General features: G+C 38.7%; 1 protein-coding gene across 3 annotated transcripts in view; it reads right to left on the reverse strand.

The window, feature by feature from the left end:
* Positions 1-1,650: 1,650 nt before the first annotated feature.
* LOC136872593 (zinc finger protein interacting with ribonucleoprotein K-like) overlaps positions 1,651-18,485 on the reverse strand; it is an 84,065-nt gene continuing 67,230 nt past the window's right edge. For 2 of the 3 annotated variants that reach the window (XM_067146390.2, XM_067146391.2), the window contains exon 3: positions 1,651-2,648. In XM_067146390.2, the coding sequence (XP_067002491.2) occupies positions 1,955-2,648 (694 nt within the window). In that variant the 3' untranslated portion in view covers positions 1,651-1,954. The remainder of the gene's footprint in view (positions 2,649-18,485) is intronic. The other variant, XM_067146393.2, reaches the window with a different exon arrangement.

Below are 18,485 nucleotides of genomic sequence, written 5' to 3' on the forward strand. Positions count from 1 at the left end.
TTAGATGTTTCTAGGTCACTGATCGTCCGACCCACGTGGAGAGTGAGAAAGAGACTGCTACATTGTGTCTTGCTGAAGATGCAAATCCAACGCCTGTATTGTTCAGAATGATATCTCGATAATCTCCATCGAGAAGTGTATATATTTGTTTATATTGCCGGTTCTTTGTGTATGTGCACTCTTGTCTGTGTATTTTCATTGTCCTGCGTTTATGTGTCATTATGTTTCTCTGCGCTGATTAAGGTGGTTTAGCTTGAAAGCTAATTGTTGGGATGACGGTTTCTGTACCGGTCAATGTGCATATGGGGCGGTCCCGTAAGTAGAATCAGTGCTTTTTGGTGGGATGGTTAGGAATAGCCCTGAACTAGGTGTTTCATTTATCATTATGTCCGATGTCCTCAGTGTATATACGTAAAGTTGGATCACGTGCTAGTGCATTGTTTTCTTACCGATGCAACATACTGACGATTTGATTATCGCACCCTATGGGCATGGATGTAGGAAGTTTGGCCACGTCAACACACCATCTGAATGTAGCGATAACCCAAGATTTCCAATGTATTAAAGTTTTGTATTTTATTTTCCGATTGTTGGATATCAATATTATCTTGTCGGATATGTTTTTGCTTATGTGCGTGACATATTTTTATGACCGATTTGGGGTCAATTTTATTAATTTACTCATGTTATTATATTTTAGTGGGAATTAAATCTATGTCTTCAGTAAAATAAATCCATCTAAGACCTTAATCTGCTGTCTTATTCCTGTCCATATACTCTTTAGTTTACGATATTTAGAGATTTTTCACGTTGCCTTTTATTTCCGAATGTAACCACGCGCTCTTACTCCTGAGACTAGCCCAATTGAGGACAGATACGGTGCAATATGGCATTGTGAAAAGCCGAAGATATGGCAAGATATTAGAACAACAGAGACTGTTGATGGACAGAAATCAAGCATGTCATGAAAGTATATTTTGATCATTTTTTAAATGGATCTGCAAACTCAGAATCTGATGGTAAGGAATAACTGTACTCATTACCTCGAATGAGGTAGGAGGACCACTACGCCACACAAAGTGGTAGATCAGCTGGGATGGATTACTGGTATATAACAGCTGATATGACCAAAGCAGCAGGACTATATGGCATCCAATTGAAGTACCAAATTTTCTGGGTAATGCCTGAATTTGGTCCAAGGGAGTAACTATTACATTATTTAACAAATGAAGCTGTTGAAAGTGTGAGAACTACAGAGGTATTATACTTCTGTCCCATATACTTATATGGAAAAGATTCCTGAAAAGTATGATGGCCTACAGTATTTGCGAGTGATGGGACAGTTCACATTCTAGAATAAAACTTTGAATCTTGAATTGACAATATTCGGTACCAACCATAAAGAGGCTATAAGACTGACAATTCAAGCAAAGTCAGTTTAGTAGGGCTTCATGTTGTTTACAGTCTGTCAACATAAGGTAAGGTGGGCAAAGCAATAGCAAACATAAAGGAAAAGTAAAAAGCTGCCTTGTCATGTTAAAATCACCTTCTACAAATGAAAACAGTTCAGTTGTTTAAGAAGACTGTGTTCAGTGAGCATACAAAATAACTTGTTTTGACATAAAAGTGACCTTTCTTTGAAGTAAAAAAAAAAAAAAAAGAAATAGCTTTATTCACACAAGTACTGTACATGTAGCCTATTTAAGCAGAAAATTTATCTCAAAATGTATCAAATCTTCATTTGTTTCAAAAAAGGTACCAAATCCAAATATACTTCTAGAATAATGACATTACAAAAGGTAATACAGAATCTGGGATGGAGGGAACAATAGCCACGGTCACGTCAATTGCATGCGCCAATTGTTTTTTCAACCTTCTGTAAAATTAGTTCAGATGGAGTTGGTACCTTCTGTAAACAAGTTCCACATCCTGAATTTAGAAACACAATCCAAGGTTATTTTAATGAAGACCGCAGGCCCATCTTGTTTTCCTGCTGCCTCTGGCACCGATGCATCCTCAACTGTATCCTGAGCTTGAACTGTTTCTTGCAGAGTTCACACCTGTATGGCATTACCTCAACATGCGTTTCCATGTGTTGATCCAATGAGTCCCTGTCTGCAAACTCCTTCACACAAAAAGAACATGCATATGTTACTTCCTCCACATGGGTCTGCTTGCCTTCGTCATCTTCCACATGGGTACGCTTACGTTTCTTATCCTCTACGGGAGCATGCTTGCGTTTGTTATCCTCCACACGGGTACTCTTCCGTTTGTTATTCTCCACCTGGGTACGCTTCCGTTTGTTATCCTCCAAATGGGTATCCTTGTGTTTGCCCAAGAGAGCAGAGCTTTTGAAACTTTGCCCACACTGCTCGCACGAGAAGGGCCAGAAAATATGGTGTGTCTTCATATGGCGAACATACTCTCGTTCGTTGCTGTAGGTTTTGTCACATTCTGTACACTTAAACTCTGTTTGAACTTGATGAAGAAGAAGGTGACCATTTAGAACAGACTTGCGGCAAAAAGTTTTCTGGCAATGATTGCAAGCAAAGGGACGCTCTCTTGTATGAATCTTCATGTGCAGCTTGAGGTAGTATTTGGAAATCACGCCAATATCGCATACATAGCAGCAGTATCGTACAGGCTTCCTGAAAACAAACAACCATACTTCATTCCTACCCAAGCAATACAAATAGATTGTTACTCTATATAAAGAACTTAGCTTTCCTACTAATGGGTATAGCTTTAAATGTTAGTCAGTAATTTCAGTTTTAGATATTAATTTATATCTAGAGATAGTCAAATTTAAAGTTGGCAGCAAGTAGCCGTTAGTTTCCAGCATTTCCTCCCCTCGGCCCATCTCTCACCTCGTCTTATACTACGTTCTTACAATCGCTCATGTCAACACACAGAGCATTCTTCCACATTTCCCATTATTCCCAGAAGTATGTCAGGATGTATAAGGAAATATTTCAATCTCCAAATGATTTCCAAGTGCTTAAGTTGGAATGAAATGTATAGTGGTCTGCCTTCAGTGAGCAGCCAATACATCTATATCAGTACGTGATAAATTTATTGTTTATAAGGTTTCAGCCATGAAATAAAGTGATGGTATAGGATGACATGTATCATAACTCAGATTGTACATAAATTTTAGGCAACAATCAAATGCTCGCTAAAGTTTCAAAGTCTGCTCCTTTGATGTGTCTACAAGAATAAAGTCACATTAGTTGAGGATGGGAAGCACAAGTAACTGAATGAATTTGACTCTCACACATCAGGGTAAAACATTGCTGTTTCTTTTAAGAGAATGAAGCATCAAAACTATTTTTTTACAAACAGTTTTAATTATGTTCAGACCAATTTGAAGTTTTGTTCACTGTCACTTCAAGATTTTTACATTTTAACCGAATAGGATAACTCTGCCATGGAGGAATAGTTTTGTCTCATAGTGAAGTCAACAATTTTTGAGATCCAATAGTGACTGATTGGGTCTTAGAGGGGTTAATTAAGGAGGAGGGAATTAAGCTGCTGAAGGTCAGTGTTGATGTCTCTTACGGCTTGATGTAAAACAGAGGTCGTACAATGACAATATATGTTTAAGTCTCCACATAGAGATAGTAGCTACAATTCTTTAAATTAGATGAAATGTCACGTATGTACAAATTAAAAAGCAAAAGTCCTTGAAAATTAACATAAAAAGCAAAGGGCCTTGGAATTTTTGAGATAGGATGAAAAGAAATCAATAGTTTGTTGGTCAAAGAGGTAAGATTTCATCCTGTGTAATAAAACCCAGATGTTCATTGTGTCAAATACGCAACAGAAATTGAGGAGAGTAAGTACTGTCACCAGCATTTGGTCCACTGCACGTCTTCCATCCTCAGTCACTTTGAGCAGGGCTGTTACAGTGATGTGTCCCTTCTCAAAGCCAGATCGCAATGGGTCTAAGAGAAAATGGTCGTTTAAATATTTCAACATCTGCTCATGAACCAGACGTGTAAGTGCTTTAGAAATTGCAGAGAGAAGAGCAATTAGTCTGTAGATTTCTTTTTTTTACTCTTTGTTTTACGCCACACCGATACAAATAGGTCTTAGGTGACGATGGAATAGGGAAGGCCTAGGAGTGAGAAGGAAGCTGATGATGATGCTTGTTGTTTAAAGGGGCCTAACATCGAGGTCATCGGCCCCTAATGGTACGAAATGAAAGAACAAAAATGTCAAATTCATCCACTGACCAAAAAAATAATAATGTCGTCATGAAGAATGAACGGATGGACGTGAACCCAACAAAAAAAACAAAACAAAAAAGGAAACAAACAACCAAAATACAGTGGATCAGACTCAAAGATCATACATAATTGATTACTGACCAAGGGACCACTCATAAAGCACGATGATGCTTGATGTCGAAAGGGGTACAAAATTCATGTCTAAGGCCCCACAGAATGGTACATGTCACGAGTAAAGTAGAACCATGGTATTGGCATGTTGGGGTACTAATCAAAAGTAGCGAAACTCACGGTGTTCCACACAAGACGGTACTACTCACAAGTATTGTACTTCGTACAGGTAACGCAGACCTATGGTGTTTCTCACACAATGGCGCCACTCAGAGCCAACGCAAACCAATGAGTTTCCTCACCTAGGTGTACTAGGCACGGATGCCGGTCCCACGGGCCCCGTGGTGTTCCTCACAGAGTGGATACTAATCAAAGGCAACGCAGACCCACGGTGTCGCTCATATAGTGGTACAACTCACAGGCTACGCCCAGAACCGCGGTGGTGCTCACATGGGTACGACGCACGGGTACTGGAAACCCCCAGGCCATGCTCATGACTACTACTAAACACAAACCCATTTCGTACCGAACATAGTGGTACAACTCGCAAGTACAGGCAACCCATGGTGTTCCCCGCGTGATGGTACGAATCAAAAGTAGTTTCATGGTTCTAATTCCATCATCCCTTGGTCGCCCCTTTTAGCCGCCTCTCACGACAGGCAGGGGATACCGTGGGTGTATTATTCATCAGCCTCCCCCACCCACAGGGGGTGTGTGTTTGGTCCGCGAGAGGTATTTTATTTCCCTCAAGTCCGCCGGCAAGCCGGTTAGGACCCCCCTATCCGCCACCTGGGACGCGCCAGTTGGGAGAATCACCTCTCCCCCTGCTATGCCTAGGCGTAGCAGGTTCGTGGTGAGAAGGAAGCGGCCTTGGCCTTAATTAAGGCACAGCCCCAGCATTTGCCTGGTGTGAAAATGGGAAACCATGGAAAACCATTTTCAGGGCTGCCGACAGTGGGATTCAAACCCACTATCTCCTGGATGCAAGCTCACAGCTGCACGCCCCAAACCACATGGCTAATTCGCCCAGTAGTCTGTAGTCAGATGGTTGGGAGAGGTCAAATTTCTTAGCCACAGGCACAACAATTGCTAGTTTCCATAGTGAAGGATATAGTTTAAAATGTTGTGTACAAAAGGTAAAGGGATGTCATCCACCCCTCTGGCTTTTGATCTGATATAATACTTATTAACTTTATTAGTAGTAAAGGGATGAAATGTTGTTGGTCAGGTAAATGGTTAGTGGGGTATTGAGTTAGCAACTCCCTTTGGAAACATGAAATATCTAGCGTCACCCCCCCCCCCCCCCCATATTTCTTTCTTTCTTAGCACTTTTTATAGGCTGCTTAGTACAAAAACGGATCATGAGATCTATAGTATTCATGCTTCTATCTATTATTCAAAGGAATGCTGGTAAAGCCTAATTTCAGATAATCAATCGTCTTGATATTTATGCACTTTGCTTTTGGGTGTAGAGTTAATGTTGCTGGTGCGAGCAGAAGTTGAAATGAAAGAACAATATACTTTGATTAAATTTGAATCTTGTTCTCTATTACAACTGAATATCTTCCAAGACAGGCAAGCACTCGATAAATAACTTCCATGGGATTTCTTTTTACCACTTATATACGCCACTTATACATGTGTATGGCGATACTTGTACTGCATCAGTTCATTGTAAATCGGACTAACCGCTTCCACTAAACGCGCACTAGAATTCACCAGTTCACTCACTGTCTTTGGACCGACTGCAGCGGCCTGGCTGAAATAGAGTCGACAATGGCAGAAATAGAGGAATCTATTCTTGTAAGGAAGTGGCGATCCCACTGTAATCAGTGGTTGTTACATGTTTGGTAAGTTGATACCACTGCAGGCGGGGGGTGAAAGGGTGCTGTGTGGGAAATGTTATTTGCACCTTTTCTCAGAATACGTGCTGGCAGGATGTACTGGTCAGTTCTTGTGAAATCATCATTATCTAAAGCCTTCGCCTTGTCGCTGCAACCATTGATCTTTTCTCTCTGCGATCCTTTTCATCTCTCCATAACCTTGGCATCCCATCATCTCAACTACCTCTTCAATGATCTTCTTCCGTGGTTTCCCCCTGGCTTTCTTTCCCATCACCTTGCCTTCGAACAAGTTCTTTATGAAGTTATTATGCCGGAGAATGTGACCGAAAAGTGATGCTTTTCTCCTTTTTATCGTTGTTATTAAATGTCTCTGGGTGTTTATTTCTCTAAGCACTGCTTCATTAGTTTTCTCAATCCAGCTAGTTTTTGTCATCTTCCTCCATAGCCACATTTCCACTGCCTCTAGTCGTTTCACGTCCTCCTTCAAGAGAGTCCATCTTCACAGCCGTATAACAGCACACTCCAAATGAACGTTTTGATAAATAATTTCTTTTGTTCAGTATTTAAGGATTTATTAGTTAAGAGCTGCTTCTTCTCCTCAAAGGCTTTCTTACACAGGGAAATCCTCCTTTTTATTTCCACAGTGCATCTGTTGTCATCGGTAATAACTGATCGTAAGTAGCAGAACTTGTGCACCTGTTTTAATAAAATATTTCCAATTCTGAGCTGTGCCTCTGGCTTCATTTTAGATTTCCTTAGAACCATAACATTAGTTTTATTTACATTAATGTTAAGTTGGAAATCTTTTAAGATGGATGTTAATTTGTTGAGCATGATCTGCATGTTCTTCTCATTGTCAGCCAGAAGTGCAATATCATCGGCAAATCTAATACAGTGTAAAGTTGTTCCATTTATTTTAAGGCCAGGTGTTTTGGATTTAAAAATTTTCATGGCCTCTTCAATGTACAGATTAAATAGAAATGGTGATAACGAACACCCCTGTCTTACTCCTTTCCTGATTCTCACCTTGCATACTTTATCATTACTTTTGATGTTTATTCTTTGATTGATGTAGAGGTTAAGTATTGCTTTTCTGTCTTTCCAGTCCAAATGATTGTCCTTCATAATTTTGAACAGTCTTTTCCACTGAACATTGTCAAAAGCTTTTTCCAGGTCTACAAAAGCTATATATGTGAAATAAGACAGCAAAATTACAAGTTTATTAGTCTTGAATGGCAGCAGAAGAACTTCCTGTCTTGGGTCATGGATGTGAGAATCTGGAGATAGGAATATTTGTTACAGAATCTTCTTCTTCATCCATTCCCTTTTCTAGATTCTCTCTAGGTAGAGTAGTGTACCAAAGGCCTCCATCTCACTCGATCTTTCCACCACTCCTCTTCTAGTACTTTATTGCTATCGACTTCTCTATTTGCAATACAGTCCACAACAGAGCTCTTCCATCTCATTCTAGGCCATCCCCTATGCCTTTTTGCAATCTCTGTAACCATGAATGTTCTCTATGGTATTCTATCTCCTGGCATTCTCACCAAGTGCCCAAACCATTCAGCTTTGCAATATCAATCTCTTCTTGAAGTTTACACACTCCCACGCTTATCCTTATTTCGTATTCTATCTCTTGTCTTTCTCTGTATGCTTCAAGAACCTCATTTCAGCTGCTTGTATCCTACTTTGGTTCCGCTTAGTCAACATCCAGGCTGCTGAAGCATAGCTCAGTATAGGTTTAAAATAGGACAAGGATAAAACCTTCTTGCATTTTGTTCCATAGAAAGTCTCTCAAACAAGTATGGCTTTTCGCAGCACTAATCTTCATTCAAAAATTTCTTCTCTCTTGATTCCATAAATCAACATGTGTCTGTACTTCCTCTTCATTATCATCCCAAACTATATCATCATCAGCAAAGAGCATAGACTTTACTTGCTCGCCCATCATCTTCGCCTGGACATTATGTAGAATTCTATCCATGATGATAATGAAGAGTAAGGACAACAATACACTTCCCTGTCTTAAGCCTATCTCAACTCTGATCCATTGTTTGACCCAATTTGGTTCTAACACAGCTTTCGCAATTTTGATACAATGCTATTACCATCTGCACTGTTTCCTTCCCAAACTATGCCTCTGTCAATGTTTTCCATACCAAATTCCTTGGGACGCTGTCATATGCCTTTTCAACATCTAGAAACATTACTATCATGTCTTTTCCAGATTCCCAATATCTTTCCATCTTTTGACACAATGTAAATATTAGGTCAAATGTGGACCTCCCTCTTATGAATCCATACTGGTGTTCTGCCAATTTTCCCTCTACTCTCTCTGCTTCCTGTCTCCTTTCTTGAAAATAGGTATAATGACCCCTTTCGTCCACTATTTTGGAACAGTCTTTTCTCTCCATATCACTCCAAAGAGTCTACAGAACCGCTGTAGACCATTGCTCCAGCTGCTATTATCATTTCTATAGTAACCTCGTCAAATCCAGTGTCTTGCCTCGTTTCATCCTTTTAGTGGCCCGCACAATGCCTGCCATGGATACCTCGTTTTCCTTATCTTCTACCTGCAGTAAATCTGGTTCTTCGATTTCTCCTTGTACTGAGATATTTTGCACAGTGTAAAGCTGTTCAAAGTATTTTTCTTACCTCTGCAATATATCTTGCTTCTGTGTCATCACTTCCTCCTGTTCATTTTTAATGAAGTTAGCACATTCACCTGGGTTTTTCTTCTTTTTTACCCACTGGAATAAGATCCTTTTGCTTTCAGTTGCATCTTCTTGCAGAGATTCAGTGAATTTTTGCAAGCATTTCTTTTTCTCTTCATGAACCACCTTGGAGCATTCCTTCTTGCAGTGCCTGTATTCTGTTTTGCATTCTGTTTCTCAAGCATTTTTTCTAAGCTCGTTTCTTCTGTTTAACAGTATCTTTCACCTTGTCATTCCACCAGGGCGTTTCTTGATCTTTCTTCCTTCCTGATACTCTTCCACAGGTCTTTTCTGCAGACTCCACCAGGACTGTTTTAAAGTACGCCCATTCTTCTTCGAACCTTCCGATGTCTTCCTTAGGTATACTTGTAACGTGTGCCTGGAACTCTTCATTTATTTCCTTCTCCTGCAATTTCCACACCCTTAGCTTTCTCTGCCTAATCTGAGTCATCTTTTGTATCTTAACCATCTTTTAACTTTTCTATCACAACTCTGATCTCCTTCAAGAGATTCATTTGGGAGGGCTGTTACATCTATCAACATTTTCCTGTTACCTTTCTCAACCAAAATGTAATCTATCAGAGTTTTGATTTTGTTATCCCAGCTCTATCTTATCTTCTGACTGTTTTTCTTTTGAAACCATGTGTTACCAATGATCAGCTCATTTATTCTACAAAAGTCTACCAGAATATCTCCAGCCTTGTTTCTCTTCCTATATACAAATGGTCCTACATTCTCTTCATCTCCTTTTCTTTCCTGACCTACTTAGGCATTCATGTCTCCTATGATCACAACTCGTTTGTCCTGTACATGGCCTTCCAGATATTCAAGGTATTCCTCTACATCCATATCTGTATTTCCTGTAACACCTTATACACTTTGGTCACGAGATCATTTTAAGTGCCCAAAAACTGCAACGCGGTGAGCCATCGTGTTTTTAATTTCACTATTTAGCTATGGACAAGATGGACAAGTAACTTTTATCTGTCGTTTAGTTGTGTGTTTATCATGTGGAATGTTTACAAGGGAGTTAAACTTATCCACTTTCACGTCTATATCGTCCAATAGGAGTATGTCATTCCAGGGTAGATTGTAAGCATTATCCAGTTAATGCCTTTTGTGTTTCCAGAAATAACATACTTAAGATTATATTTTAGCATTCAGGGGGAGTAGGACAGGTAGATAAGGTTATGAGTGGAGATGGCTGTGAATGGAATCTAGATGTGAGTCACAACTTTGTCTGGGTTATTTGTCACAATGTGGTCAATGAATGTGTGTGTTGCATAGTTATCTGTGAAAAAGTGATTTGTAGGCTCTAGACAGACGATCATAACAGAGGAAGAAAACGTGTGAATAAATTATTTAGTTTCATATGTTTGAGTAAGTACGTGTGTGTTAAAGTCTCCCATAGCAATAATATGCTCATAACTAGGCAGCAAGTCATATGAACAGAATTTGAATTCAGACATATTTGGGCAGCTTGTATACAACAACTATCAGAAGTTTCTGTTGGTTAACAATGATTTGAAGAAACATGAGCTCTGGCCCTAGCTGTGCATTGGTTTATGATCACACATCATCAAGCCATGGCCATCCCACCTCCTTTCCTGTTACGAGATGTATCATTATATAATAAGATAGGAAAGAGTCCACCTATTCATTACACCTGTTAAAACGATTTAACATCATAGGGACTAATTTCGACCTTACATTACGAGGAAATGCCATAACATTAACCATAAAATGGCAAATTATTGAATAACTAGTTGATGTTATTCAACTAGTTGTTAATCTCCGCTATGAGATTCTCAGAAAGACTGTCTTCGTGGTTTTCCTAACCGAAGTCAACTTAGGCCATTACAAAAAGTCAGTAGGAATATAGCGATTAAAGGCGATGTTATCATATAAAATACTCGATCAAATGAAAATCCACACATTTTCTCACTTTTAATGAATAGTATTACGGCATATCAGATGTAAGGCTTTACAGGCGTTTGCTCTATTAACCAGCATTTCGTCTTAGGTCCGACACTAGACTCGTCAGAGTGGGATGTGTCAGACCCTAGCCACTGATGCTGGGTGTATGCAGGTGAGCTTATCAGAAGCCTATATATGAGGCACAGTCTGATAACTGCATACAGGAGATAAATCTCCACAATGGAATTATTGCCCGCCTAGCAATTCCGAACTAACAGTCCAAAGTTCCAGTTCTGGAAAGAACAGGCTGCAGACAGCCATGAACACTCCTCTGCCATATTCCATTAAATATGTACACTGCTCATTCCAATCAGTGCCTCAGAGTAGACAGTGAATAGCTTGAATTCTATGATGAACCAGTTTGTTACGTACCGGTAGTATCAGAAAATTTATGAACCAGAGGAATGGCATGCTAAAGAAGACAGTTAACTAACTCCCCAGCTACTTCCCGCCAATATTCAGGCAGGCTGTTATACTCGGTACGACCGGGCGAGTTGGCTGTGCGGTTAAGGGCACGCAGCTGTGAGCTTGCATTCCGGAGATAATGGGTTCGAACCCCACTGTCGACAGGCCTGAAGATGGTTTTCCGTGGTCTCCTATTTTCACACAAGGCAAATGCTGGGGCTGTAACGTAATTAAGGCCAGGGCAGCTTCCTTCCCATTCCGAGCCCTTTCCTATCCAATCGTCACAAGACCTATCTGCGTTGGTGCAACGAAAGCAAATTAAAAAAAAAAACTCTGTATACAGCAGTAATCCCATCTATCGGAGATGAGTGGCAAAAGAGACACAAAGCACATCACAACAAACAATGGTTGTTGTTAATCAATGCTATGAGCTTTCTGTACAGTAGGCATTCACATTTAGTTTTCTTTTCACTCTCTGATATTAGGGTGTCTTACAAAATTATTTATAGCGTAGACTGTAGTTCCTTACTCCCCAACTTAACATACCAATTTTCATTCAATTCTGTTTACCTATTTTCTTGTGACTCGGCGCTGATATGGACTAAGCAACAAAAATCCAAATTCATGTATATCTCTGTTATCATAGCCGGTACGGTAAAAATGTATAAGACCTAAATGATCGGAAATCTATATATATAAAATTTAATACTATATAACTAAAGTTATATACTATATAACTAAAGTTATTTGTCGTTCAATCAATCAATCAATCAATCAATCAATCAATCAATCAATCAATCAATCAATCAATCAATCAATCTTCTAAAGGCTAATGCCTTGTCGATGCAACCACTCTTTTCTTTCATTGGCTGTTTGTTTCAGTTCAATGTAAGTGACACAACCTAACCTCTTCTTGATGTCATCCAAATACTTCATCCTAGGTCTTCCTCTGCCTTTCTTTCCCAGCACTTTCCCTTCAAGTATGTTAGTGATGAAAGTATTGTGTCTGATGACATATCCAATACATTTTAATTTCCTGTTTTCCATTTCGTTTAAAAATCTTCTCTCTTCTTTAACTTCCCTTAGGACTTCCAGGTTGGTTTTTCTTTCCATCCAGCTCGTTCTGGTCATTTTCCGCCATATCCACATTTCAGCAGCTTCAAGTTGATTCCTTTCTAGTTTACCCAGAGTCCAACTCTCGCTTCTATACTGAAGTGTACTCCATACAAATGATTTTGCAAAGGATTCTCTGACATCTATATTCATGTGTGTGCTGGTTAAAATGTTTTTCTTGCTCATAAATGCCTGTTTTGCCAATGCTATTCTTCTCTTTACTTCCAGGAAGCATCTATTATCCTCTGTTATCATACTACCCAGATAACAGAATTGTTTGACCTGATCAATTCTGACGTCATCAATTTTGATATTGGTTTTAACCCTTGAACGTCCGAATTTTTTATTTTTTGAAATGTTCAATTTTTCTTCATAAACATTCTTACGATAGGGTATTATTCAAGTAATATCCATTATTTTGAAGCAAACACATATATCCAACGCTAGGCACTTAAGTAGAAGTCTGCAAGGTACCAACACATGTTGTTTTCTTCGAGAAAATAATGAAAATAAGAGGACAGTGAGCGTGGAGAAGAAGATATAAGTTATTGCTGAGTTGATTATTTACTAAGAGATAAAAATAAAATAGTTTATATACAGTAAGACATTATTTACAGTACCTATTACATATACATATGGTAATCAAAATAAATATATTTATTGGAAAATGATATTGAAAACTGACAGGGTATTCAGAATTCTTCAGTTTACTGGTGTGATCATTTGCTGTGGGTTTCTCTGAAGCCTCAGTGATCTGCATGTCCCTTTATGTGGAACGGAATGAAGCAACTTATGCAGAGCCCAACTTCACACTTTACACACCCTGTACGGACTATGCTAGAGCATTTCTCATATGCACACCGTCTTCTTTTATTGTCTGGGATATACATCACAAGGTGGTCTCGCCCGTCGTGCCGTACAACTTCATGTATGCGACCTTCCCCCGCACGCGAGAGCGATGGGCGCCCCGCTCCCCTGGGCTCCGTGCCGTAGGATTTGACTTAGTATGTCGCCAGTTCCAGCTTGAACTGAAGCTGCGTCATTATAGGCCGTGACATGTTGCTGAGGTACCAAGCATTTTGCAGGCCGACGTCTAAAATCCAGGAAAAAATTGCTCACCACCATTTTTTGCTCCTAACTGCCACGCAGAATCTGTTGACGCTCTCGTCCATGAGATCTGTTCCTCCCATACATGTATTATAAATTCCTAATAGTGCAGGGCGTTCTACCATGATGACTTTCTTATCTGCCCTGGAAAACCTCTTGACCAGATAATATGCATCACAAAACTGGTATATGAACTTGAATTGCATGCACAGCAACGAAGGGTTGTTACGTCAATAACAAACCCTTCAATAACATATTGGTAAATGAGGAAGTGATTTGACAACGGATCCGCCTAGCGTTGCGAATATGCAACGCCGGGAATATGTGGATCTCACTCGCTCACGAGTTATTAACTGTAAAAGGAATCGTGCTAAATTCAATCTCCGATGAATTTACTTCCTGCATTTCCTAAAAGAGGTTAATTATTTCTAAATCATAAAATTATATGGCGAATCTTACCTCTTACGGTATGCCATTGTGATTGCTGGAACACACGGCGAACTTCAAACATACACCTCGTCAACAATCAAGCAGTGACTACTGATTAGCCGACTCGTAACAAAGCACAACACTTCCCTTACCGAATAAGCACGCAATTTTTATTCTTTTAGTGGAAAACAACTTCATACATTGAAAGAAACGAGCACCGGCACACCGTTGCACATATGCAACGCTAGGCGTTCATGGGTTAATTTCTTCCATATTTTTCCGTACTACCATTACTTTCGCTTTCCGTTTGTTTACTTTTAATTTCCATAGTTTAAGAGTGCCTGAGAGGACTTTCAGCATTCTATTCATTTCTTTTTCTGAGTCACCAATTAATACGATATCATCTGCAAATCTGATACAATGTATCCGTTCACGATTGATTTTTAATCCCTTTGTCTTCTCCTTCATGATCTGAATAGCTTCCTCAATGAACATATTAAATAAATACGGTGATACGGGACAACCTTGTCTAACTCCTTTCCTAATCCTGGCCTTTTCTTCTACCTGATTGATGATTATTTTTGTGCTTTGGTTAAGATACAGCTGATTAATCATTCTTCTATCCTTCCAGTCCAGTCCTATTCTCCTCATAGTTCTAAACAGTGGTTCCCAGTTCACACTGTCAAAAGCTTTTTCTAAGTCAATGAAGGTAAGATAAGTCATTCTATTCATTTCCCTCCTTCTCTCCAATAACATGCTTAAGGCCAGAATTGCTTCTCTTGTTCCTCTGCCTTCTCTAAATCCAAAACTGGTCTTCTCCAACATACTTATCTATTTTTCCTTTTATTCTGTTCTTAACTATGTTAAGGAGTATCTTGGAGGCATGTGTTAATATTGATAGTGCTGGCATGATTCCTCTTTCGTAGCATTCATTTATTACTCTGAATAAGTGGTCTTTCATGTTGATACCTAAATTTTTCAGTAATTCTGCTGGGATGTCATCTACACCTCAATTAGCTTATTGTCATTTTTGAAGTCCTTATCATCGTACAGTTCTTCTATATATTCTTTCCGTCGAGCACATATCTTATCGTTATTTATCAGTAACATTCCTTCCTTGTTTTTTTACTACTGCAGATTTAGTTCTATTTTTGTACTGAAGGAAACTGATTTTCTTATAAACTTGATCCTGTTTTCCCTTTTTTATATCTTCTTCTATCTCTTCAGCAATGTTTTTGGTCCATTTCTCTTTTTCTTCTGTGCATTTGGTTGTGATCTGATTTTTAATCCTTATGTAGTCATCTACATTGTTTTCCTTCCTGAGCTTATTCCTTTCTTGAATTAGGTTTAGTATTTCTTCTGTCATCCAAGGTTTTCTGGGCTCCAATTTCCTTTTCCCTTCAATTATCCTTATCTTGATGTTATTCCACTGCATTGGCTCATCACTTCCATTATCTACTTAATTGGTTCGTTCTTCACAAGCCGCCTTTGTTGCTGATTCTTTCAGTCCTTCTAGTCTCAACTTCTTTTTGATAGATCTTTTGGTTCTTTTAAATCTAATGTTGCACTTGGCTAACACAAGTGTATGGTCACTAACTGTATCAGGACCTGGGTAGCTGTGGCATGATTTTATCTGATTCCTGTATCTTTGCTTCATTAGTATATAATCTAACTGAAATCATCTTTTGTCTGACGCCTTCCACGTGTACCTTCTTCTAAGAGGAACTTCAAATAATGTGTTTGTAATAACCATATCATTTTGACTGCAGAAATCTACCAAAGTTTCACTTCTTTCATTTGTTTCCCCCACACCAAAATTTTCTACTGTCTTATTGTCTGCATGGTATCCCACTATTGCATTAAAATCGCCCATTATTGTGACATTATCTTTTTCTTTAGTTAGTTTTAATAGTTCTTCAATATCTTCATACACAGTCTCCACTCCTTCCAAGTCATGAGCCGATGTTGGGAAATATGTCTGAATCATTACTAAGTCCACATATGTACTATTAATTTTCACCATCATTAACCGGTCGATAGGTACTGCAAACATTATTTGACCATTTTCCTCTTATTATAATTGCCACTCCATGCTTTCCTCTTTTCTCTCCACCACTATAAATTACTCTAAACTCACCACTGTAAAAGTTTCCATTTCCTTCCCATCTTGTCTCACAGATACCTAATATATCTATCTCATTCTTCCTCATCTGGTCTTTCACTTCATCCAGTTTTCCCAATTTCAATAGCGTTCATACATTCCATGTTCCCATCTTCATGGCGGTTTTAGAGGGATTTTGCTTGCTAATGACCTGAGTCGTTCTCCTGCCAGATCTTGAGTTCTGAAATCCATGATCAGTAATTAACGTTTCCTCATTAATATCAGCTTCCATGGTTGCATTCTACTTGGGATATCCTTAGGATCTTTAATGGAGTGATTTCCCGTTGCCTTCTCCATTCTATGCCGTTGACCAATATGTATAGGTTCATCCGCCTTTAGGGGCAATTTCTCACCCCAAGGACAAGAGAGTGCCCTGAATTTGTCGTTAGGACCTGTAATAACACAAATATTAAAGAATTAAATTTTAGGCCTTCCCCAAAAGTATCATTTCACTCAGCATGAAAAAAAATATTTACGGCCTAGATTGTAGCGACTTATTCCCTGACTTTGGATACCGATTTTTATTAAGATAGAACCACTAATAACATAAATATTTGAGGATTAAATTTTAGGCCTTCCCCTAAACAACCATTTCTATCTGTGATTTGTCTAATGGCTGGAAACTAATCATGTACTAGCTGATGATGGCCGTAAGAGCCGAAACCGGTACTAGTGTAATCTATTTACAATAAATGGTGTATTGATTGGTGGAAAAACACATTTCTTGTCTATACTTGAAATTTATAAATAATAATACCATTTCTATCAGCGTGACTAAGATTATTTTTGGCCTGGATTGTAGCGACTTATTCCCAAACTTTACATACCGATTTTCATTAAGATAGGACCACTAATAACATAAATATTTGAGAATGAAATTTTAGGCCTTCCCATAAACTACCATTTCTATTAGCGTGAATAAGATTATTTTTTGCCTGGACTGTAGCGACTTATTCCCGGACTTTACATACCAATTGTACCAGGAGGTACACCTCAACACCGCTCATTTAAAATAACCGCCCTAATAGACTCCTCTATTGATCAAAAGGTGAAACTGATACTATATGAAGTTGAAACTTTAATCAGAAGATGTCACCACTGAAATATTAAGTAACTGTGTTGTTGTGAAGTTTCCTACTGATTGAATTTCTCCTGGTTTTGTTTGCTATACATCAAGAAGTTTGGACATTTTTCCACAGATATCACTACAAAAAAACTTTGATCATGCACTCTGGTGCAACGTGGATGAACTTATAACTTAAAGAAGTTTCATATTCCTAGGTTTTCCATAACTGAATCTATGTTCATTTATTTTTGGGTTGGCAACACTTCTTTTTCTTTCCGCCAGGTCTGAATCTAGCCAATCAGGAATTTTTGGAATTAATTTTCAACCAATCCTGCATTTCTTGTTCACTTCGTGTTAACCAATAAAAATTGAGAGGGTGTGGCCGGTTTAGTCTTGAATTATCTCGAACCTTCCCCGAGGGTACGTAAATTGCGGCTTTTCGTGTTTCTTTGCCAATTGATAATCGTCTTTCTGTGTGTGTGTTAAGGCAGGAGGCCTCTTTCTTCGGCCAGCAGAACATCTATAAGGTAATGGCCACATACATTCTATCTTCCTTGCTGTATCCGCTAATTAATCCAAGGGGAAGGTCCGAATCTTTAATAATGTAACAAAACTTTTCTAAAATGTAACTTTTCTTTCGGCTAAGGTAAAAACTTCATAAAATCTTTAATTGTAAATCGGGGATAGAGAGTGAGTTACCCTCTCGAGCTCCCCTTCATCTTGGTTAGCGGTGGCTACGTTTTCGCAACCTTTCGTTTCTGTAATGGATTAACCTTTTAAGTGCTGAGTTACCAGTTGACTGTTTGGTACCTCAGTGCTGAGTTTTTTCATTCGTATGTAAAAATAATTGTAGAAGCCTCAATTATTAACTTATCAGTGGGGGTGATTAGCTTAAAATGTTTATAAATGTTGGCTGTTTATAAATCTAAATGCAAATGGAAAATCCTACACTTATGTTCAATATTATTTTGAGAGAAAACAAAATTACACCTATGTGCCCATGCGTGCATTATCTTTAATAAAAAGTAAAGAGCCCAAAATAATATTATTTCCTAAAATCTGCAGGCAACTAATGCATGTAATTTCTTAGAAGTATATAGGTTGATATTTTAAAATACTTTCCAAACCTGGAATGTGGTGATAGTTAAATGTTTTCTACTGGTCTGTGATGCCGATTTGTTGAACTATCTGTACCAACTCCACTGGCACAAAAGTTTCTAAAAAATCAATGATTTTCGGGTTGTCATCAAACACTACTTGATCCTCAGAGCCTGTCACAGTTACCTGAAACTCTGGTGAAGAAAAGTAATCCATCCGCCACGAAATTAG

This window comes from Anabrus simplex, chromosome 4 (genome assembly GCF_040414725.1).
Source record: "Anabrus simplex isolate iqAnaSimp1 chromosome 4, ASM4041472v1, whole genome shotgun sequence".
NCBI lineage: Eukaryota > Metazoa > Arthropoda > Insecta > Orthoptera > Tettigoniidae > Anabrus > Anabrus simplex.